This window comes from Salarias fasciatus, chromosome 6 (assembly GCF_902148845.1).
Source record: "Salarias fasciatus chromosome 6, fSalaFa1.1, whole genome shotgun sequence".
Classification (NCBI taxonomy): domain Eukaryota; kingdom Metazoa; phylum Chordata; class Actinopteri; order Blenniiformes; family Blenniidae; genus Salarias; species Salarias fasciatus.
Window position 1 is genome coordinate 40,494,584 of NC_043750.1, and position 23,032 is coordinate 40,517,615.

General features: G+C 50.8%; 2 protein-coding genes across 4 annotated transcripts; both read left to right on the top strand.

Annotated features, from left to right (window-relative positions):
* Positions 1 to 233: 233 nt before the first annotated feature.
* On the top strand, positions 234 to 5,593 carry ccdc40 (coiled-coil domain 40 molecular ruler complex subunit; the record flags this gene model as incomplete). The annotated part of the gene is made up of 16 exons (XM_030093445.1): positions 234 to 326; positions 1,554 to 1,637; positions 1,744 to 1,963; positions 2,051 to 2,208; positions 2,289 to 2,411; positions 2,522 to 2,643; positions 2,714 to 2,957; positions 3,038 to 3,220; positions 3,332 to 3,577; positions 3,647 to 3,860; positions 4,026 to 4,195; positions 4,282 to 4,373; positions 4,455 to 4,575; positions 4,803 to 5,003; positions 5,121 to 5,279; positions 5,348 to 5,593. Coding segments are annotated over exons 1-16 (2,676 nt in total), but the record flags the coding sequence as incomplete, so codon positions are not given.
* Positions 5,594 to 8,510: 2,917 nt separating this feature from the next.
* Positions 8,511 to 22,023, top strand: card14 (caspase recruitment domain family, member 14). 3 transcript variants are annotated; one of them, XM_030095181.1, is made up of 20 exons: positions 8,511 to 8,787; positions 9,597 to 9,734; positions 9,805 to 10,130; positions 10,788 to 10,946; positions 11,024 to 11,143; positions 11,380 to 11,505; positions 14,123 to 14,272; positions 14,339 to 14,461; positions 14,761 to 14,861; positions 15,342 to 15,397; positions 15,559 to 15,613; positions 16,542 to 16,761; positions 16,835 to 16,961; positions 17,847 to 18,087; positions 18,907 to 18,970; positions 19,049 to 19,154; positions 19,258 to 19,422; positions 19,828 to 19,946; positions 20,499 to 20,623; positions 20,712 to 22,023. In XM_030095181.1, exons 1-20 carry the CDS (start codon positions 8,574 to 8,576, stop codon positions 20,917 to 20,919), a joined length of 2,943 nt encoding a protein of 980 aa, XP_029951041.1. In that variant the 5' UTR covers positions 8,511 to 8,573; the 3' UTR covers positions 20,920 to 22,023. The 3 variants fall into 3 exon arrangements, with proteins under 3 accessions (XP_029951041.1, XP_029951043.1, XP_029951042.1); XM_030095183.1 differs by having other exon boundaries at positions 20,499 to 20,614; XM_030095182.1 differs by having other exon boundaries at positions 15,562 to 15,613.
* The last annotated feature ends 1,009 nt before the right edge of the window (positions 22,024 to 23,032 follow it).

The following is a 23,032-nucleotide window of genomic DNA, read 5'->3' on the forward strand; positions in this document are numbered from 1 at the left end:
TGTGTGTGTGTGTGATGGTCCTGGCAGGGGGGCTCAGAGGACGAGCTCTCGGCGGCGCCCCCCCCTGGCAGCGGGCTTCCGGCTGGACCCTCAGGTGAAGACGCGGCTCCAGGTGAGTCTCTGCTCCTTCAGGCTCGTCTCGAGTTCATATAAATCACTCTGATTTCCTCCGATTGTGTGTTTTAGTGCAGGAAAACGCCGAGACACTTTCAAACCCAGTCACATCAGGAGGCATGGAGCATCAGGAGTCAGAGGAGGAGGAGGAGGAGGAGGAAGAGGAGGAGGAGGAAGAAGAGGAGGACTTGTTTGTTCTGGACCCTGAACATGTCTGATGAGTATTCCCTTCCTAGTTAGCTTTTAGACGATGGTTTCATGGTTTTATCTGCTTCCAGGCGAATCTCAAAGAAGTTGACCTTTAAGCTTTGGGTTAAAAGAAACAGGGGAAACATTCCCAGGTGGCATTCAACCGACATTAAACGTTGAAATTTAGCTGAAATAATGTCAGTTGATGAAAAACGTTAATTCAACGTCAAAACAACGTTGACGTTGGTTGAAGTTGTGTCGTAAACTCACTGTGGAATCAACATTGAAATATCAACATTTTTTTAACGTATATCTAATCGTCAGTATTTTTAAAACCATGACTTCTAAAAATTTAGCTGAAATATGTCAGTTGAAAAACAATGTTGTTTCAACATCCAGACAACGTTGATAAATTTACCATTGGAAAAAATGTTTATGTAAATGTTAACCCCGCCTTGTATTTCATTTTAATATATCTAATAAAAGAGCCGCCCAAGTTAAATTTAGTACGTAATTCCATCCAATTGTGAACTTGGGTGAAACACAGAAGAAACATCTTTAAAAGCTCCACTTTGTTTCGTGTGCATTGCACTGTAATTCAGGATAAGTAGTTTTGTGCAGACTAGTGGTCACCTTCCCCTTTACACATTAACTGGTCAATACACTAATAGCTCAACAGGTAGGGCTGATGTTCACTCGACAGAAGGTCTTGAGATCGAATCCCGTGTTTCACCTGTTTGCAATGACAAGCATAAATGACTCAAAGAATATGCCTGAACCTCAGACTGCAAGCCTGACGGTCAATTTAATTTTTAATTTTCTGCACTTTTGCTGCCATACTGCTCAGTTGAACTAAAACCAACATTGCTTCATGGTTGAAGACATGACGTTGAAATAATGTGATTTCAACGTTGATCAGATTTGCAAAATCGAAACAAAATTCAACGGTTATTCAACATTGATACCTGACGTTGAGTCAACAGTTATTCAACGCTAAAATGCCAGCTGGGTTTGATCTCAAAATATTATGAGATTCTGCATTTTTAATCTCAAGGATTTATGAGTTCAAGCTAATTGAATGATTTTCAGTTTATTTGCTACAAATTTTAAATGTCTTGTTTATATTCAACACCATGAAGAAACCCTGCTCAGCCATGAACATGATTTTCTCTGAACTTAGCTGATGAGCTTCACACCTCGTACTTTGCGCTGCTTTGACCTTTGACCTCTCCGTGTCCTCTCGTCTTCAGCCTCTGGTCAGGAAGCGACAAGCTGCCTTCAACAGAATCCTCCTGGCCCGGAGAGAGGCGCTGGATCTGGCCCTGAAGGAAAAGGTCTCGCGTTAGCTCCGGTCCGGTCCGGTCCGGTCCGGTCCGGTCCGGTCCGGGTGGTGTGGGCGGCGGCTGCTCTGTGACCCCTCCCCCTCTCCTCCGCCCGCAGCTGGAGCTGAGGAAGGCCGTCCAGAGCAGCACGGAGGAAACCTCCTGCCAGATGTTCAGCAAGCAGGAGCAGCTGGCCCGGCAGAGACGCAGGCTGGCGGAGCAGCAGGAGGCCAAGAACCGGGCCCAGGCCCGGCACCAGCAGGCCCGGGAGCAGCTGGAGGAGACCAGCGGCCAGTATGACCAGACCAGCAGAGAGCACGGCGAGGCCCAGGCCGGCGGTGAGGGAGGAGTCCGGCCACTCGGATCCCTTCGCCTGTCCTGCGGCAGTGGAAGTGCAGAATAAACCCGTCCTGCACGTTTCCCAGTTTCTCACTTACAGGCGGACCTGGACCGCCTCGCCCAGCGGCTCCTCTCCACACAGGAGGTCAGCGAGGACCTGAGCTCCAAGCTCAAGACTCTGCACAACGTGGCGAGCAAGGCGGCGAGCCGGAGGACGCAGGCGGAGGAGCAGAAGCTGAAGCAGGTGCTCTACCCGGGAGGCGGCGCCGGCAGCTCCGTCTGGCGCCGCCTCCCGGGTTGATCCCGGCGTCTCCTCTCCGTCAGGACTTCTACGTGGAGCGTCTGACGGTGGAGCTGGAGCGGCTGAAGGAGCAGAGCAGCATGTACGACGCCCACATCAGTGCCCTGCCCGAGGAAACGCAGGCCGCCAAGGCGGCTCTGTCCGAGGTGCCTTAAACCGTCAGGACCGCTGCGGTTCCAGACCTGGAAGTCCAGGTAACACCTTCAGTGTGTGTGTGTGTGTGTGTGTGTGTGTGTGTGTGTGTGTGTCCTGCCAGGCTGACCTGGACCTGGAGGCGCTGCTGCTGGCCAGGAAGCAGCTGGCTCAGCAGTGGAACAGCCACCTGCTGGCCATGAGGAGGCAGGACGACGCCCTGGGCGCCATGCAGGAGGCGGTTCGGTGAGACCCGGGACGGAGCAGGGCCCGGGGAGTGTCTGCAGTCCTCCTCCACCGCCTCTCTCCACCGCAGTGACGTCCAGCATCAGCTGGTTCTGGTGCAGAGGGAGACGGAGGGCTACAGGAAGTCCACCGCCGAGGAGGAGGAGCGGAACGAGGCGCTGACGCTGCAGCTGCGCTGGGCTGAGGCGGACGGCGAGGCGTCCAGGAAGCTGCTGGCTCAGAGGCAGGCCCAGAGGGACGCCGTGCGGGCGCACTACACCGCCTGCCTCTGCACGCTGGAGGAGACCCAGCGCGTCCAGGACGCCCTGGCCAAGGTGGACGCCCGCGACGCCGTCCTCCCGCCGCCCGTCCCGCCGGCCGCGGCCTCACCTGCTCTCTGCTCTGATCCTTATAGGAAAGCGGGAGCCTCCGGGCTGAGCTGAGCGAGCGGCGGCGGCAGGCGGAGAAGAGCGAGCGCGTCCGTCTGGAGCTGGAGGACGCCGTCATGACGCACCTGCAGCAGCAGCTCGGCCACGCCAACGCCGCCAAGTACTCCCAGCGGCTGGCCGGCAGGATGGTCGCGCTACGCAACGAGAAGGTCGGCGCTTCCAAAAACACTTTGAGCTTCTCATCAGCTGAACCGCCAACCTGCAGGTTATCAGTTTATCTCCAGCAGAAGAAAAACACGCGAGCGTTCTGTCTCTTCCAGCGGCGGCAGCTGTTCCAGAAGGAGAACGAGGTGCTGGCGGTGAGGCTGAGCATCCAGCAGGCGGAGCAGCAGGTGTCGGGCCTGAGCTTCACCCAGGAGGCTCTGGAGGAGCAGATCAGCAAGCAGAACGCCGCGCTGAGCCGCCACCAGAGCAAGACGTCCTCGCTCGTCACCCTCATCGAGCAGAAGCAGGCGGCCATCGCCAGCCTCCACAAGAAGATCGGCCGGATCGTGGCCAGCACGGCGGTGAGACACCGGCACGACCGAGGAGCGTGAGACCGGCCGCCGCCTCCGCTCACACCCATCTGCTTCCAGCAAGAAGACCTGAGCCCCATGCACATCCGGATCCACGCCATCGCGGCTCAGAGCGACGAGCTGGCGGCGAGAATCCAGACGTCCAAGCAGCTGTGGATGAAGCAGCAGGACGCGCTGGTGGGGCTGAACCAGGACCTGGAGGCCCGCGGCAGGGAGGTCCGCCGGCTGCAGACCGAGACCACCGCCATGCGGCAGAGGGAGATCTGGCTGGACAGTACGCCTCACACACACACACTCACACATGCACTGGGTTCCTTTGAGCAGGTCAATGAGTCCAGGAGAAGGTGAAGTTCTGCAAAGTGAAGTGGAGGCGGCAGCAATCCCGCTTCTTCAGAGGTAAGCCGCACCAGAACTTCACGTTTCACCGCTCTCCCTCCAGGCCAGATCGAGTCGGAGCAGCAGGAGGTGGCGGCGGTGGAGGCGAAGTCCGGCGTCCTGCACAGAGACCGGGCGAAGCTGTGCTCCCTGCTGAGCCAGAACGAGCGGCTGGGCCGGGCGCTGCAGCAGGAGAACGCCCTGATGGAGACGCACTTCATCCACAGGCTCAAGGTACCGCCGCCGCCGCTGCCGCCGCCGCCGCCGCCACCCCACCCCCCGACCGGGAAACCCGCTGACCCCCCGCCGCCTGTGACCAGGAGGCGGAGCGGGAGTCCATCCAGCTGCAGGCCCGACACGACAGGATGCAGGAGGACAAGGAGCTGCTGCTCAGCAGCCTGCTGGAGGCGGAGTGAGTCGCCGCTTCGTGTCCGCCTCCCCGGCCGCCGCCGCCGCCGGGTCCTGCCTCACCGGCCGGGTGTCGTTGCTGCAGGCAGCAGGTGATGCTGTGGGAGAAGAAGACGCAGCTGGTGAAGGAGACTCATGCTGCTGTGGACGCAGACGCAGGGAAGGAGGACATCCAGACCATGAGGGCTGAAATCCACCGCATGGAGGTACAGCAGGAGGATGGGTGGATGTGTGGAGGTCTGAGCTGAGCGCTGTGTGTTATCATTTTTAACCCTTTATGGTACGCTCACTGAAAACCACGGGAATCAAGAACAGGAGGTGCTGAAGGACATTCCTCTTCTCACACTTTAAAAACAACTTTCATTGTCAAGAGAAACTCACGGAGCTCACAGGTTTGATCAGTCCTGGTGTGTGTGTTCTGCGCCGGCTGCAGGTGCGCCTGGGCCGCCTGGTGAAGCGGCGGGAGCAGCTGCTGCGGGACAGCGAGGCCTCGGTGGAGCGCTGGGGCAGCATGGTGCAGCGCCGGGCCCTCCATCCCGGAGCCCCGCACAGGAAGCAGCGGACGAAGGGAGCGCTGAGCCTCGGCGTGCACGGCGTGCACGGACTGCAGCGCCAGATCCACGACACACACAGGGTGGGTGGAGGCGGTGGAGGAGGGGCGCTGCGGCAGAGTGGACATGAGTGTGTGTGTGTGTGTGTGTGTATGTGTGTGTGTGTGTGTGTGTGTGTGTGTGTGTGTGTGTGTGTCCAGCTGGTGGCAGACTGCGTGCAGCGGGTCAGAGAGCTGCAGCAGAGCCGGGAGGAAGTGAGCAGCAGGCTGGAGCAGCAGAGGCGGCGGGCGGCGGAGCTGCGAGAGGCCAACGACACGCTGGACTCCAACCTGACCAGTCTGCAGGAGAGCAGGGACACGGTGAGGAACACACACACACACACACACACACACCTGGACCTGAACCTGAACCCCGTGTGCCCCCTCAGAACCAGGCCCTCCTGCCGCTCCTGCAGAGCCGGGTCAAGAGGCTGCAGGCGGTGCATTCTGGGAGCTACCGGGCCTCCTCCACCGGCCCGGCGGGCGAAGCCGCCCGGCAGAAGCTGCTGGAGCGTCTACACGGCCTCAGCAGCATCCTGCACCGCGTCTGCGAGGAGTTCCCCCAATACCAGGGGGCGCTGCGCCGCCCGGTCCGGGCTCTAGCTGCTCACTTCCAGCTGCAGGAGGAGGAGGAGGAGGAGGAGGAGGAGGAGGAGGGCAGAGGGAGGAGCAAGTAGAGAGCAGGGCAGGAGGAGGGAGGTGAAGATATAAACATGAGGAGTTGATAAACACATTTGTGTTTTCTGTATTTGAGATTAAAGTCAATAAATCCTCCAATAAATCCTGCTCGTATGTGAGACCAAGAGTCACGAGATGTTCAGCATCAGCAGAGAAGGTTTGGAATCAAACCTGCTGCTCATCCCTCAAATGCACCTTCAGAGCTAATGCTACACCAGATGAGACTGTGTCAGGTTTATCAGCAAAAACCCATCAGAGGTCAGAGCCGCGCTCCCTCGCTGTGTCCTGCAGACAGCAGGTCGTCAGCAGATCCTGCTTCAGTCCAGAGAGGAAGACTTTGTGTATGAAGCTGCTTTAGCAGCAGAAAGACGTCAGAGATACTTCAACAGAATCCGTTCTGCGTCTCCTTCATCTCTGCCCTGAGGATGAAGAGTTACTGTTTCAGTAAACTCCTGTTTACCTGGTTCTTCAGACTGAAATGTGTCTCTGACGGGCCACGGGTTAGCAGTTAGCATTAGCACCGATCCACAGGGACTATTTAGCATTAGTAATTAAGCTGTGTGTGTGTGTGTGTGTGTGTGTGTGTGTGTGTGTGTGAGTGTGTGTGTGTGTGTGTGTGTGTGTGAGTGTGTGTGTGTGTGTGTGTGTGTGTGTGTGTGTGTGTGTGTGTGTGTGTGTGTGTGTGTGTCTGAGCAGTCGGCCTCTCTGTGGTGTAATGCTGTTGAACCGGCTCCTGGTTGCATGTGGAGTGTTTTCATTCCACCTGCAGGCAGTGTGTGTGTGTGTGTGTGTGTTTGTGTGTGTGTGTGTGTATATCAGCACGGTTCAGAGGTTGGAGGGAAGGCCCCCACAGCTCAGTCGAGCATGCACGCGGTACTTTTTCCCCACTTTCTCGAATATGACGCCGTCACGTGTTTATCTGACCGAACATCAACGGAGTTTGTCTCTTCGGTCCTGCTGATCTGTTTTCTGTCTTTTGTTGACATCGCTGGTATTTCCAGCTGCTGTTTCCTCGTGTTTCTGTTCAAGTGGAAAAGAAAGTCTTCCTCATGGATTCAAACTGTTGTTATCACTCTGAGTTTCTGTGGTTCTACCTGCTGAATGGGGACCGTCCTGGATCGGTTACAGTGACATGAAGCGAGCTGTGAGCCGCCGACTGAAGCTGATCCGCTCCAGCAGACTGGATCACAGCAGGCCTGGAGCAGGTCCGGGTCCGGGTCCGGGTCCGGGACGTCTGGTTCTGCTCTGTTTGGTTTGAGGAGTCTGGTCCAGTTCACAGCTGTTTCATCTCTTTCTGCATTTCATCACATTAAACTGCATTTATAAAGCTCTGCTTTGTACTGGAGTCAAAAGGAAAACATCACCTGTGTTAAGTTTCTCTGGCTGAGAGAAGAGAGAACCAGAGAACCAGAGAACAGAGACCCGGAGACCCGGAGGATCAGAGGATCAGCGTCTTCACACGCTCTGGGTGTAGCAGGACGGAGGGTGTGGACGTCTTTCTCCTCTGTTATTAACTCTGGGGAGCGTCTGCAGGACAACCAACCGGACAGGTCTACAGTCCATCACAGGACACACACACACACACACACACACACACACACACACACACACACACACACTATTAGAGTCTCTAGTAAAGTGTTTGTTGGGCTGTAAAAGTTAACCAGAGTACCTAAAACCAAAGATGAACACTGCATGAGGCGCTCATTGTGTTGACAAGCACTGAAGTCTAGAAACCTGAATTATCTGAATGTTCTTATCAAAATACGAGAAAATTATACAAACTTGTACAAACACAGACTGATATTCATGTCCAGCTCTTCAGCACTCACAGCTCATTTAGAGAAATGTTTGAGGTCACGTCCAGGAGGGTAAAACACACTCCGAGTCAAATTCACAAGTATTTTAATGAATGAAGGAAAATAAAAACTCAAAAAGCTGAGTTCCCACCTAAAGCCACCTGGAAGAGAAGGCAGAGTCCTCTTTAACCTCCTGCTCTCCACTTCCTGTTGGCGCTGCGTTCAGGGCCGCAGCTTCCTGCAGACCCGTGACGTCTGTGTGTCGTTCACACCGGTTTATCTCGGTCCTGCTGTGTTTGATCAAACCCTGCTCAGCACAGCCGGTTTACACACCGGGAGACCGCCTGACCCCGGCCTGCAGCGCTCCATTGTCTGCTGGACCAGGACTTTGCACCGGGCCGCTCTCTGTTTGCTCCCGCCGTCTCACACTCATATGTGTGTGTTTGCTCTGTTGTGATCAGGAATTATTAAGACGCGCTCTAATGTCTGACTTACAGAGCTGCATTGTTCGCCTGCACACACACTCGACCTGTCAAACACACGCAGTGGTGATTACAGGCCGGGCGTCGCTGCCTGAGCAAACCTCCAGGTTAAAGAAACGATAAAGTGAGTCTGCTTCATGAGGCGGAATCGCTGAGGCCCCTTCTCTGTGTCCCCTTCAGCATCAGGAGCACAACTCAGGTCCTGCAGCAGTCAGTCAGTCAGCGCTGCGGTGCAGTGGTTTGCACTCTGGCCTCACTGCACGATTCCCCTTGATGAATACATGGATTTGAATCCAGGCTATCTAACCTAATCGGTTCTTTTTGAGTCGGTAAGTTGAGGCGAGACCAGTGGAACAAACATCCACAAAATGAATGGATGGAAGCCAACGCCGCACAGCTGCATCACACCGCCTCGTTTTACAGGTTCTGACACACACAGAGAGAGAGAGAGAGAGAGAGAGAGAGAGAGAGAGAGAGAGAGAGAGAGAGAGAGAGAGAGAGAGAGAGAGAGAGGGCGTGGACAGAGCTGGTCCGGTTCACTGACTGCTTCTTCAGTCGCTGCGCTGCGCTGCGGGACGCATTCGGTGCGTAAAGGAGCGCAGCGGCGCGCAGAGGAGCCGACAGGAGCGCGTCATTTGCGCACAGCAGCGGCCAGCATGGCTGAAAGCTTCGTCCCGGAGCGGCCGGACCTGAAGGAGATGGGAGAGGAGGAACTGTGGGAGCTGATCAACGACAACCGGTACCGGATCTCCAAGGACGTGCGGCCCTGCATCCTGATCCCGTACCTGAGGCAGGCCCGGGTCCTCACCGAGCTGGACGAGGACGAGATCCTGTCGAGCCACAAGCTGGACAACCGCAGCATGAGGACCAGTGAGACTCCGCCAGGGTTCTTCTCCTCCCGGGTTATTGCATCTGAGAACAGAGTTATCCACACACACCGGTCACACACGCTGGAGAAGGTTTTAGAAGGTTTTAGAATTAGAAAGGATTAAAAAGGACTCTGTTATGTTTCATTATTGTCATATACTTGAAAAAGACCATAATATAGAACAGGAAAGTGAACAATATGATGGAAAATCGAGCGTTTTGTTATTTTGATACCTGAGATTAATGCAGAATAAGCCTAAAACATTTTTTAAAAGCATGCAAATTGTGAAGAAACTTGAAACGTTTTGAAACGTGCTGCTCAAATCAGATTTTAAAACTGAAAGCAACAGCTGGAAATGTCAGGAAATTCAAACTTGAAATCTTTAAAAAACTGTTTTTAGAAGCACACTGTTTAAAACACTTGGTGTTAATATTAATACATGTAAAATTCATGTTAGATATGTGTAATATTTATACCTGAATTGGAAGAAAACTGAATGGTCGCATTTTTATAACCAGGCTTCAGACCTGAATTTTTCAATTCTGCTAAGATGTTATTGAAATCTGAGCAGAATCTCTGGAAAGACAAACTTGCAACTGCTCAGAAACCACACATGAGGGCTGGTTTCAACAGAAATGAGATATTTCTCCGTGTTTTGATATTAATTTTATTACTTTTGTCCCATTTTTGGCAAAATGTCTCACTGAATTTAAGATGCTTCGCTGCAGCGCAACAATGAAGTTCTGTGTGTGTCTTTATTCTAACGTGACTCAATAATACTGATGTGTGAAGCCTCTCCCCGCTGCTCCAGGCTACATGCTGGACCTGCTGAGGACTCAGGGCCGGAACGGCGGCGTGGCCCTGCTGGAGGCCCTGATGATCCACTACCCCAACATCTACACCACGGTGACGGGCCGCAAGCCCAGCACGGAGCCGTCCCGGTTCAGCGGTGGGTTTCCCCGGGCCCCCCGGCCCCCCCGGCGCCCTGCAGCCTTCTCACCAGGCTCCTCTCTCCTCAGGCCTCATCAAGTACTCGGAGCTGACGGAGTACCTGGTGCGCGCCGTGACCGGGATGCAGAAGGAGCTGCACGGCGCCCGCGAGGAGGCCGCCGAGAAGCGCAAGCAGTGCAAGTCCCTGGAGGCGGAGATCAAGCAGATCATGGAGCAGGAGGAGAAGGCCCGCTGCCTCCGGGCGGAGAACCAGCGGCTGCAGAGGCACCTGAGCTCCCTGCAGAGGGAGGTCACCCAGCTGAAGGAGGAGAAGTGCGACCTCTACATCCGCTACACCGCCACCATGGAGGAGAAGGCGTCTGTCAACAGCAGGCTGCACGACCTCAACCTGCAGGTGGGTGATGGAGGAGGGGTGGAGGCGGGGCGGGGGCGTTCTCTGAAGAACACTGAAACCGGAGGCTGAGCTCCTCCTGCTTTATGCTTTAGCTCCATCTGACAAAGTAAATGTAACCGAATCCAGTCGGAGAACAAAGAAACTTTCCCGTAAAACCAACAAGATTGAAGAAGAATCACTTTCTGGACAGAACATCTGAGGGCCTGTTCACGCCACGGCGTTTCAAGAGAAGACATTTTCCTTTAAGAAAAGTTTTGCCCCGAATGTCAAAACAACAAAAACTGAGAATTCTGTAGTTTTCATGCAGGTCCAGTAGTTGGTGGACCAAGCTGGTTTATTATTCTGGTGACTGAAGTCCAGCAGGATCAGGACTGGAGCCAGAACCACGAGCAGAGTGCCCGCCATCCATACAGAGATGAAATCTGAGCGTCTCAAGACGATTTCAGTGCCTCTGAACACCGCGGGACCCGTGTTGGACTCATGGTTCCTGCCTTGTCTCTGCGTTTCCACTGAATCGTCTCATGAATGGCCTCCATGAAGGCCGCTCTCAGTGCTGGAAGACTTTATTGAGCCAATAACTCGCTCTGTGGCTGCAGTCCGTGGGGCTTTCCTGGCTTTGTTTGCCCCCTGATGAGTGTGTTCCGGCCTTGTTTGCAGCTGTACCAGCTCCAGACGGAGCTGCAGAGCGCCCAGACGGAGAACGAGCTGCAGAGGCAGCGCTCGCGCCGGCTGGCCTCCTCCGCCGCCTCGCCTCAGCTGCAGGAGGAGGTCCGCAGCCTCCGCAGCCAGCTGGCCAAGGCCCAGAAGCTGGACCCGGTGAGGACCGCCGGGAACGTCCCGTCGCGTCGGCGCACGGCCCAGAGCGAGCGTCTCCCTGTGTTCTGTCTGCCCAGGCCCGGCAGGACATCCTGGCCCAGGACCTGGCGGAGGCCATCGACAGCCAGGTGGAGCTGGCGGAGCAGCTGCGGTGTTACCGGGAGGAGAACGAGCAGCTGCTGCGGGACAAGAAGGGGGTCTGTCCGTGTGTGTGTGTGTGTGTGTGTGTGTGTGTGTGCGCTCAGGAAGTAAAACCATCAGTAAAGAAAAGTCAACAATCATCAGTCAGATCAGCAGAAACATGCAGCTTATTTCAGCTCAGCTGGAGTGAAAACGGAAAGTGTGTCATTCAGTCTTTTTTTATGACATGAACACTAAAACCACAATAACGTGAGCGCGTGTGTGTGTGTGTGTGTGTGTGTATGTCCCTCAGCTCCTGGAGCAGAAGGAGTGTCTGAGCCACCAGGTGCAGAAACTGACCATGGAGTGTAAGATGCAGCAGCAGAAGAGCACCGTGATCCAGAACCAGATGAGAGACCTGCAGGTGGAGCGGGACCAGGTACCCAAGTGTGTGTGTACGTGTGTGTGTGTCTGAGTGTGTGATTTGGCTTTTGTTTGCCTGTAATTTAATCTGCATGCACCAGACTGCATGCGCGACAATAGCTGTGTTTGGAAAGAGATTTGTGTGTGCACACTGATATTTTTGCACACATTCGTGTGATTACAGACAGTGCACTGTGTAACCTGAGTTATGTGTGTGTGTGTGTGTGTGTGTGTATACTGAGATTTGTGTGTCCATACAAAGGCCTACTTCTTTTTGCTTCCTCTCAACCCAATAGAAATGTGTGGGAAACCCTTTGTGGGTTTGTTTTTTTTTTGTTTTTGTTTTGTTTTTTGCCCCAAACGTCACTCAGAGTCTACAAATTCATGCAAATCCCAACACTCACACACAAATATTACACACACACCCAAAATATACCAGACACAAATCATGCTGCAGACACACACAGATCGTTGCACACATACAAAGCGAAGTACAGGCGTTCAGTTTCTGCCCTCAGTGAGTGTGGTTACAGGTGTTTCTAATTCTGAATTAGTTTATTCTTAATTAAGTAATTCAGAATTATATTCATGAGCGTCGTAATTACATGGGAAACCAAGGGTTTAAATCCTCTCTCACGCCGGGGTCTGTGCAGCGTTCTGATTGGACGGGGCGGCCGTGACATACTGACGTCTCCCGGAAGTAAACAGCGTTTTTCTCGTCTTTCTTTCTGGATTAACTTTGAAGCTACAGCTTTGAAAATGTCAGCGTTGTTAAGCGTCGATCTGCTCGTTTCATTATATCCAATTCTTCTAAAACTGCTGTTAAATAAATCGACTCTGTACGAGTCGAAACGCGGACCGCGGGCCGCCATCTTGGAATATTGCGTCATCACGACGGAGCAGAACGACCAGAATGAAGTCGCACCTAATGTTTCAAAAAGAGAAGAAACCCACCAGTCTATTCAGATTCAAACTTAATCCTGAGATGTTTACATGGTCATTTTAGAACGGAATTAGACTTTATTCGGATTTATAAAGGAATAAAAATCCCCATGTAAACACACGAACTGAAAATCATCTGGCTTCAACAACCCTACTTCCTCCCTCAGAGATGTTATGTTGTAACAATTCACCTGTCACAAAACACTTTAATAGAAGGACAGGTGCTCTAAAAATAAAGTTTGATTGATTGACTGGACGCAGACCAGAAGGCATGCAGCCTGGCAAGGTTGAGCCTGCCAGTCAAAACACAGGGCAAACAAATTAAAACCAGATGTGTTTGTGCGTGCGTGCGTTCTCGTATTTCTATCCTTGTCGGGGCCAAATGTCCCCACAAGGATAGCAAAACGTGGAACGACGTGCCTTGTGGGGACCTTTTTCCGGTCCTAAGTAGGAGAAACAGTGTTTTCTTGACCATGTTGTTGTTACTGAAAAAAGTAAAAGTGCAAAAACATTTCTTTAGGGTTAGGCTTTGTTGTGGTGTGGGTTAGGGTTAGGGTAAGGGTCAGGGTTAGGGGCTAGACATGAATGGGAGTCAATGGACGGTCCCCACAAGGATAGAAATACAAGACTGAGCGTGCGTGTGTGTGTGTGTGTGTGTGTGTGTGTGTGTGTGTGTGTGTGTGTGTGTGTGTGTGTGTGTGTGTGTGTGTGTGTCAGTATGATCAGACTGTGTTTCACTCGGGTGATTCACTCGGCGTTTCTCTGTTGTTCCTCCACACCCTGAAAGCTGTCAGGCCTCCTCTGATCCAGTGAAGCAGCTCAGTGTGATGATTTAAGTCTCAGCAGCTCCATCATACCTGCTTCAGGGTTCCAGCCGCTGCGAAAACAAACAAAGAGTGTTTGAGATGAGATCGGAGATTCTCATCATATCATCAAAGCAATTCCTTAAAACCCGCCTCCAGGCTTTTGTTCTCTTATTTCTAAATGAAGCGATCTGTGCATAAATACATTTCCTCTCGTCACTCATTCTTCAGCTCTTTGAATAGTTATTTCGTTTAAAATTGAAATTCATTTCAATTGGGGGGTAAATTGGGGGTGGGGGCTGCATTTAAGAGATTTCAGAAAAGAATTTTTACATATTTCTTTGTCATGAAATCATGATATCCTCATGATCTGTATCAAACTGGGAAAATTCCAACTTTAGAAAAAAAGAAATTTAATGTTCACTTTATTCTTGGCATTTGTGTGTCTGTGTGAAGAACAGTATTTCCTCGTTTTCATCTAGAAAGCTGGAATGTTTAATGAATTTAGAGAATCCTCCTCTACAGGATTTGAAAAATGAGAGATCTGAATCAAAATTCATCAGAATGTTTTGATGGATCTGGAGGATTGGATATTTCTGTCCTCTACGGTTCGCTGCTGGTTTTTTGCACACGTCAGTTTTTCTGTCATGCCTCATAAACAACAACAATAACAAGTCACCTGCAGTTTCGGCCTCTTATTGTTCTGAACTTCACAAGAATGCTTGTGGAGAGAGGAGCTCCCTCCCCCAGACGCAGCGCTCCTTTCCTGTAGATTGAAATGTGCATTTTCTCGTTCTGCACAGTCACATTTTCCACGACAGCGTTCATGCCCGAAGCGTGAACTTTCCCCCGTGTGAAGGGCGGTGTTGAGTGACGGTGTGTTTCCAGGCGTACATGTCCAGAGACGAGGCCCAGGCCATGATCACCCGGGTCCTGGCCGAGAAGGACGCGCTGAGGGACCAGCTGATGGAGCTGCAGGAGCGCGTCTTCTGTCTGCACGCCAAGCGCCGGTCCCGCGAGCGGCAGCACAGCTCGGAGGTAAACCCTCACCCAAACCGCCCGGGAAAACACACGTCCACGTCTCACCCGGTGTCTGTGTCCCAGGAGCGGGACGTGAGCTTCGACAGCCCGCAGTCCAGCGGCGAGGAGTGTCCCGTCCCGCCCAGACGCAGGCTGCGGCGCATGGACGCCGTCAACCCCATGTCCAGGAGCTTCTTCAGCTCAGAGGTGTGTGACAGCGTCCGCTCAGCCGCCATTGTTCTGCTAATGAGGCCCGTTGCATAACGGTGACAAGGCTGGACTTCCCGCTCCTGCTGACGCCTCATTCCTGCAGGGCTGGACTCCTCGCTTTGTGTCGTAGCTTTAATGACACTGTTGCAAACATTCCTCTGAAATTGTCCTGTGAAAAGCCACAGCAGCTTCACACCGGTGTAAAGCGACAATGACGAAGTCCCGTCTGAGCAGGAAATGATTCATCTGGTTCCTGTGATGAAAACCTGTGTGTGTCAATGTGTTTGTGTGTGTAGTATGAAGACCCTGTGGCCAGCAGCGTCCGGTCCCGGAGCGCCGAGCCGCCCAGTCCAGAATCCCTCCGCCGCAGGAAAAAGGTCCTGTACGAGGACAACAGGTACGAGTTTGTGTGTGTGTGTGTGTGTCTTTTATTTTTTGGCATGCAGAGTTTCATGGCCTCCCACCTGGAGAGAAAAATGTGAGGCGTCACCGAGCTGGACATTCCTTTCTGTTGTCGTTATCCGGTCATTTCGAGCTCCGGGTGGATGATCAACTTGCAGGAATCAGAGAGACGTGACTCCGTCACCTGATTCCAACGGCTCAGTTCAAATCAGCCTGATGGACAGAAGAAAAGAGCGAACGCTCAAACTCGGCGTCCTCGATCGCTTCTGTCTCCTGGTGCTGAAGGGCGTCAGCCGAACACTGGGCCTTCTGCTCCTGGAAGACTATATACTCTTCCTCCATCAGTCCCGGCTGGGGGCACTGCTCAGCACACACCTGCAGAGGAGTTACCTGTGTGTTGTGTGTGATTGTATCTGTGTATGTTGGAGGAAGAGAAACCCTGAGAGGCGTTCATGTGTGTGTTTTTGACTTCCAGCTCTGAAGCAACGGAGTGCGACACTCTGCTGGAGGACTTCGTGGTTCTGCCCGATGGTACGTATGCAGAAACCGGAGCTGTCTGCGAGCGTCTGTCTCCACGTCCAGCGGTTGTTGTTGATTGTTGGTGCCGGGCCAGGGCTGTAAAGCGAGACGCCCACCAGGCGTGTTGTTTCTGAGGAAACACCCTGGATGCCAACAGCCTCTCTTTTGTTCAGTAGGAGGTGAAGACGAGAAGGCGCCTGGGCTGTCCCCCTGCGAGGACACGTTCAGGTGAGGCCGTCCTCTTCACCAAAACACATCACTGCTAACAGGAAGTGGACACCTGCACCTGATGCGAGGCCACGTGTGTCCTCAAGGTCATCAGGGACTTCAGTGAGGTTTGAGACCAGCAGCTGGTGCAGAGACATGAATGACAGAAGTAACTGATATACATATATATAGTCGAGGTAATTATCATGGTTATTTTCAAGGAAATTTGTTTGATCAACTGAAAAATATGTGAAGAGCAGCAGAGGAGGGCGAGCATGTTCACAATATAAGACAACATACACACAGTACAAAGCAAAAAGGACACACTACAGGATAAGAGTGATGAATTACATGAACTTGCCGTCTGCGATCATGTAGAATGACACTTGTGAAGATGATGAGAATGCTTTTCAAAATAAAAGCGTTCATTCTCTCTTTCGATTAAAAAAACATTGTATTGGTTAAATGAACAGTTTTTCTGAATTAATCAAGCTTCACTGTCATATTTCAGCTTCAGTCCTGTTGAATATGCAGAGGATGAATGAATGAATGAATGAATGAATGAATGAACGAATGAATGAAGCATGGAAACATCATTTATCGCGGGTCAGTCTCTCTTTTGAGATGTGTATCTGTTTATCCTTCAGCACAGTTCCTGAGATATGACCATTTGTCAGCCGGCGGTTCCCTGGTTTTCCTTCCAGACTTTTCCACTAACACCCCCGTCTGTTTGCATGTTCTTCCTGTGCATGCATGGCTTTCCTCCCATGCATGCACAGGTTGCATGCATGGGACCATTTCCTGCCTTTGAGGGTTCATTGGTGGCATTGACAGTAGATGACGGAGGAATCCAGTCCAAAACACACTCCTAGAGTTTATATTTATTTTAAAGTCTTAGAATGGTTGAGAAAGTGGAATAATTTCCTCCGTTCCTCTCGTCTGTCACCAGCTTGTCCTCGAAGACCTCGGCTCCCCCCTTCCTGCTGCGCTCGCGTCCCAAGGCGCTCCGCGTCACCGCCCGCATCCTGAGCCTGTCCTTCCAGGGCGAGGCGCTGCCCAGCCAGCTGAGCGTGGTGGGCGGCAACAAGACCGGCGTGTTCGTGCACCAGGTCACCGAGGGCAGCGCCGCCCACGCCGTGGGCATCAGCCCGGGAGCACAGATCGTGGAGGTGTGTGTGTGTGTGTGTGTGTGTGTGTGTGTGTGTGTGTGGGCAGGTTTCTCACACTGCTGTCGCTCTGCAGCTGAAGTACGAGCAGAACCAGAAGGCTCTGAGGATGACCCTGGAGGACTCCACTTTGGAAGAGGCGACCTGGGCTCTGGGTCAGGTCACTGGCCTCTGTCACCTCTCCCTCCGGCCCAAACAAGACGGTACCGCCCGCAACCCGCCCCTCATCACCTCATGTTTAAATCTACGATTTCTCGATGCTTCAGTGAAGATTTCACATCTCACTCAGACATTTCACTGAAGCTGGAGCCCATATTGTTTTTGAATACTTGTGTGATCAGTATCGTCCAGCAGTGACGCTTCCTGCCTGTCAAAGTGTAAATAAGCTGAAATTGGAGCTGCAGCTCTGTTTTGTTTTCAGATAAGAGGGATTTCCAGCTCGCGCACGAGGCAGCCTCTCATATCGGCCATGCCAGGAAAATAACGACACGCAGTGTTGATCCAGCAGATGGATTTATGAGCGCGTCTTTGTTTTGCATCGGGGCTAAAAATAGCTTCCCACAGATAAAACATTATCAGTCAACAGAATGCTGGCTTCAAGTTTAGCACACGTTCAGACCTGATGACACTTCCAAAACAGCCATTTAACCCTGAGAGCCCTAATGAGAAGACCTCTCATGTTTTATGAAATGATGCAGCTTTTCTTGAAGTTTTGGGAATTTTTTTTTAGCTTATCAATCTTTTGTTTGTTTACATATTTCAAGTGTAAAATTGAATTATTTTAGCATTTTAAGTGGAAAACTACTAAAACTAGCTATTCATTGTCTCATTTGTCAAAAAAATCAGCTTTTTTAAAGTTTCAGCTTCACAATCAAATCTTCTGTAATGCTGTTGGACATTTTTCAGTCACATTCGATGCACCAGCTGTTGCGAACTTACTGAAGGACAAAAGATTTGTGAATAAACCATAGCATTATGACTACCCTGTGGCTCTACCTGGTCATAATGTTATGGCTGACTGGTTCGTGTGAGCTACAGAGTCGCGTTCCTCCCATAATGCAGTGCCCTTCGTGTTCTCCTCTGGTCAGAGTACGAGGCGCTGCTGCAGCAGCTGCAGGGCAGCAAGATGTCCTCCGGAGACTCCTTCTACGTCCGGGTCAACATGTCTCTGGCCGCCGGCTCCAGCGGGACTCTGTCCGTGTCCTGCAACGACATCCTGCACGTGACGAACACCAGGCCGGCGGGCGCCGAGGACCTGTGGTACGCCAGCCAGGTTCACCCCATGAAGCTGCTGGACCTGCAGAGCGGAACTGTGCCCAATTATTACAGGTGGGTCAGCTGGTCCTGAGCCGGGACAATCAAACTTCACCTGAAGTCTGACCAGGAATCCTTTTGAAGGCCCCAACACCAACTGATGCACAGCGTTGACGGTTCAGTCCTTCATCTTGCCTTGTCAGTCTGTCAGAAACACTAAACTCCGGCTCGGGGACCTTAGATAGCAGCTTTCTCACCTGGTGTGAGTGTTTGAATGAGTGGATGTGGCTGTAAAGTTCTGAAGTGGTGAGAATGTGCTGTTGGAGTGAAACACACCTTCCATTTTGGATTTGAGAACACCATGTCTGATAAGGTCATAAGCTCAGCAACTCATTTCAATGAAAACTCACTTCTATAGACTGGAGTGTGACAAAATGTATTTGTGTTTCGTTTGAATTTATCCTTCTGAGTTCCTCCATCCGTCTGGCTGGTTCTGTTGGTTGGTTGGTTTGGTTGGTTGGTTCCATTAGTTGGTTGGTTCTGTTGGTTGATTGGTTGGTTCTTTTGGTTACTTGCTCAGTTGGCTGGTTTGTTGGTTGGTTGCTTGGTTGCTTTTGTTGGTTGTTTGGTTCTGTTTGTTGATTGGTTTGATTGTTTGGTTGGTTTTGTCGGTAGGTTGCTGAGTTGTTTGGTTGTTCAGTTGCTTGGTGACTAGTTGGTGATGGTGTCTCTGTGATCTGCCCTTTACCGATTTCCACCTGGGCTGGGCTTGAGCCTCTTCACAACATGAAGTTGGATAAAGGTGGGATGGAAAGTGAACAGACAGATGAAGACAGGCGATATAAGTGAATATGAGGTGAACTGACTGCGCTGACCTGATTTCTCCTGCCACAGAGCACAGAGGCTCCTGATTCGAATACTTGAAGACATAAGCTTTCAAACAAAGAAGTCTCCGAAGGTAAGAAAAGCATGAATGCAGAATGACAGCAGGGAGCATGTTGGTGTGTCAACGTGGAACGTTTCCTTTCTTCATCAGGACCAGAACAAACAGAAGGCAGTGAGGATCGTCAGCACCGGGCGCCAGGGCAGGAACCCTCTGTGGGTCAGCATCGAGGAGGAACACAACAAGAGCGCAGAGTCCGGTGAGACACCCAGACGTGGGGCGGGGCCGGCAGCGGCGCATTGCTTCATATAAACCTTCATCACTTTAGCTCTAAACAGATACTGTTGATCTTTCTTCTCTAGGAGACACATCTGCGCCCAAAAGTTGCGTGACCCTCATGCCCTACACCCTGGTCACCCCCCACGTCCCCCCCACCTGCAGACCGGTCCTGCTGCTGCCCACCGTCCTGGGCCGCACCCTGGACAAGAAGCTGGCCAGCTGGCAGGGCTTCCAGCTGTGTGAGCCCGGTAAGAGCCGGCGTCCGTCGTGACTAGAACAGCAGCCACCTCCTCCTCTCAGCCTGTTGCTGTTGTCTTGCTCATATTGCTCATGCGTCTCTTCCTTCATTCCCGACTTCATGCTGCATGTAAGTACGTTTTGTGAGCTCAGTAAACACTGTGCAATGTTGTTTTATGGGCTTGTCTGTCGCGGCGAGCCAAGAGGAAACTATCGAGACCGTAAAATCAGTGTGTGCCAGTGTTTCCTGCAGTGACGACGAGAAACAAAGCCATGTTCGAGGGAAAGTTTAGTCATCACGCCAACGAAATACAGCACTAGAAAACAGGATGTGTAGAAGAGAGTCATGCTTCAGACAGTACGAGTTCTTATCATGACGGTATTATATAACCTCATTTCCTTAATCTGCTCCTCAGAGGTGCTGAGCTCCAGTGAACACGCTGCCAGACTCCAGAAATCCGAGATCCTGGAGGAGTGCGAGCAGGGAAGAAACTGCTGCTACACCCTGCAGAGTGTGGAGAAAGTCATGAATAAGGTCAGAGCGCTCGCCGCCCTCCCACAGCTTGTTCCTCAGGAATCTCAGGCACGGTGACGCAGAGAGGAAAGGAAACTGGAGTGTGAAAGAAAAACACCACTTTTAGTTTTAGGCCTGAATGCTTCCTCGCTCCACAGATGATTTATGAAGAGGTTGGTTGGACCTGCACTTGGGTGCAAAGTTGATGAAGGCGTCAAGTGAGAGGAGGAAAAATCACAGAGAAACGATCTAAGCTTTTGTCTTCGAGTGGTCCGTGTTTCCCCATTGTTAATGTTTAGTGTATTGTTGTGTGTGTGTGGTTTCTCTCACACACCTGAAGCCTATCACCTGAGCTTCTTCTCCTACCATCCTGCTCCCCCTACAGGTCAAATCAGAGAAATGATAACTGGCTCCTTCAAGTGTCTTATTCCTGTATCTGCAAAACCAGTAGCTAATAAATCAGTAAATGAGTTCCAGGTTGAGGTTCAAACCCAGTTCAGGTCCAGCAGCTCGTCTGCAGCCCTGCTGCTGGTGCTGCTCCTCTCAAACGGCGCTGACCTTTGCCCCTTTCAGGGGATCCACTGCGTGCTGCCGCTGGGTCTGGACTGTGTGCGACGGCTGCACCGCTTCAAGATCTACCCCATCATCATCTTCATCGGCCAGACGGCGCGCAGCGCTCGCAAACTGAAGTACATCCGGTTTGAACTTCCTTTCCTGACCAGCTAGAGTCCTGAATCTCACCGCTGCATGTCCTCCACCTGACCCCTGACCTGTTGCCGGTCGCAGGTCGAAGCTGCTCCGTCCCAGCCACTCCGAGGACCAGCTGCTCTGCTGCTCCAAGAACGAGGAGCCGCTGCTGGACAAGCTGCCGTGTCTGTACCACAGCGTGGCGCCCGACTCCTGGTGCGACCAGAACTCGCTGCTCACCAACCTGCGGGGCATCATCTGGGAGGAGCAGAAGAAGATCGTGTGGGTGGAGCCAGACCTGTGGTGAAGCTGGACACACACACACACACACACACGCACACACACACACACACACACACCGAGTGGACAGTTTGATACCGACACACACAAAGCGGGAAAATAAGCTTTACAAGAGAGATTTTTGTGAAGATGAGTAAGTATCTGTGATACGGACTGCGGATGTGAAGGAGTTTGACTCTACTGGATGAAAACATGAATCCTGTTTAAGGTATTTGTTTAAAACAAACACATGTAATGTCTCTGAAGACACAGACGCTTGTCTGGATTATGTACTGTAATCTGGTCTGACACTGTCAGAAGAACCCAGCCCACCACTGTAAACGTCAGCTCAGAGTTCGTCTGGTTAGTCCTGGTTCCGCGTGTCGGAAACAAACTGCAGCTCCGGTGAAACAGGACGTTTAGAACGTTACAACAGTCATTAATGAAGGACTGAGACTCAGTTAAATGGAACAAAATATTCTGTCTGGAGGAAATGATTCTTCAATAGTAGTTATTTCAGCTGCAAGTTCAGCTCGTTCATCTTACCACGAGGTCTGGGTTAGTTATTATAACTAGAGTCTGAGTTAATTATAACAACTAAAGTCTTGGTTCGTTGTAACAACTACAGTCTTGGTTGTTAGAATCACTAAGTTAGTGCTTACTAATAAACTGTGTCCTTCACTTTAAATACGCCGTATTCTGTCCTTCCTGAAAATAACTAGTTGGTTGTTGAATCTTCGCCACATTTTGTTCAGTCTGATGCTGTTAACTCAGTCAACCAGCGGTTAGTTAACCCACCATCCAGAGTATGTTACAGTCAACTAACAGCTCAACCAGCTGACACGTGGAACTGGTTCATTCTAAATTTTTTAAGTTTTTATAAGTAACTTTTGGGTTTTGTGGTGTGGAGAGAAACTGAATGATCTCCTAATAATCCTGACGCTGCTAAGACGGTTTCCTCTGTCTCTCAGTTATTTTCACCCTCAACCAGAATCCCCTCTGGGCCACTGGGTGATTTCTGTATTTAGACACTTTTCACAGTTTATTCAGAAGAATTCTGTTTCCTGTCTGTGGGGTTCTCTTTGACTCTGTTTTCTTGGTTTCTTTTGGAATAATAAACATTGATTCTATACATACCGTCTCTGTCAGACATGCTAATAAATATGTAGCAACATTAATATGTTTATGCTCATTTTTACACTTTTAAGTATTCATAGCTGTTCTGACAATAATCAGTGATTGTTCTGTGTTCCAAATGACCGAGGGATAGAAATAACTTTCCCAGGACCCGTTTAATTTAAATCTTATTCTTGTTTTTAAGCCAGATTGAGAATTTGAGTCCAAATAAAAAGGCTTGAAACAGATGCTTCCTGGTGAGTGTAAAGCGGAATATGAAGAATTGAAGTGGACTTTCATGTGTTTTGCCTTACAATCTTATAAGATTAAATTCTTTTTTTTTGCAAGTTGTTGTATTATTGACTTTATTCAACTGAAAAGGACCAGAGGTCAAAGCACAGTGAAATCAGAATGGGATGTCAGGCTGATGCTGTCACGGAGATCTGCTGAACCTCGATACAACACGGACATGACGTCCAAATAATAAATGCTAATAAAGCTTTTTTAATCTATGTAATAAACATATTTACTTATTCTTTTTAACAATTTCACTCCTTTGAAATCTGTATTTTAACAGCAAAATTAAGGGGAAAAAGAAAGTCTTTGTTTCTGTCTGTAGAAGTTTGCATTGTGCAACATTTATACTTTCTGAGTGATGTGCTTTTAAAAATAGACACTTTTCATGAGTAAAATGAACTGAATGTCAGCTGTCAAGCCCACTTTTTGCCAGTATTAAGGACGTCCAAATAGTGTGATTTTTAAATTTATTACTGCTGTGTTTTATGTTGTGCCTGCACCAAAAGACAATGCCAGTCAGTGAATGCATCATGACTGACGATGGCAATAAAGCTGCTCTGATTCCGATTCCGAGTAGATCTCTGATTTACAAAGTCAATCCTGTTCTTTAAAGAAAATTGTGACAAACTAGATGAAAAACGTTATTTTTTTTCCCTACTGCATTAACCGTTTTAAGGATAAATAATACTGTATTTGATAATGTATTATAATTTAATACTGTATTTATA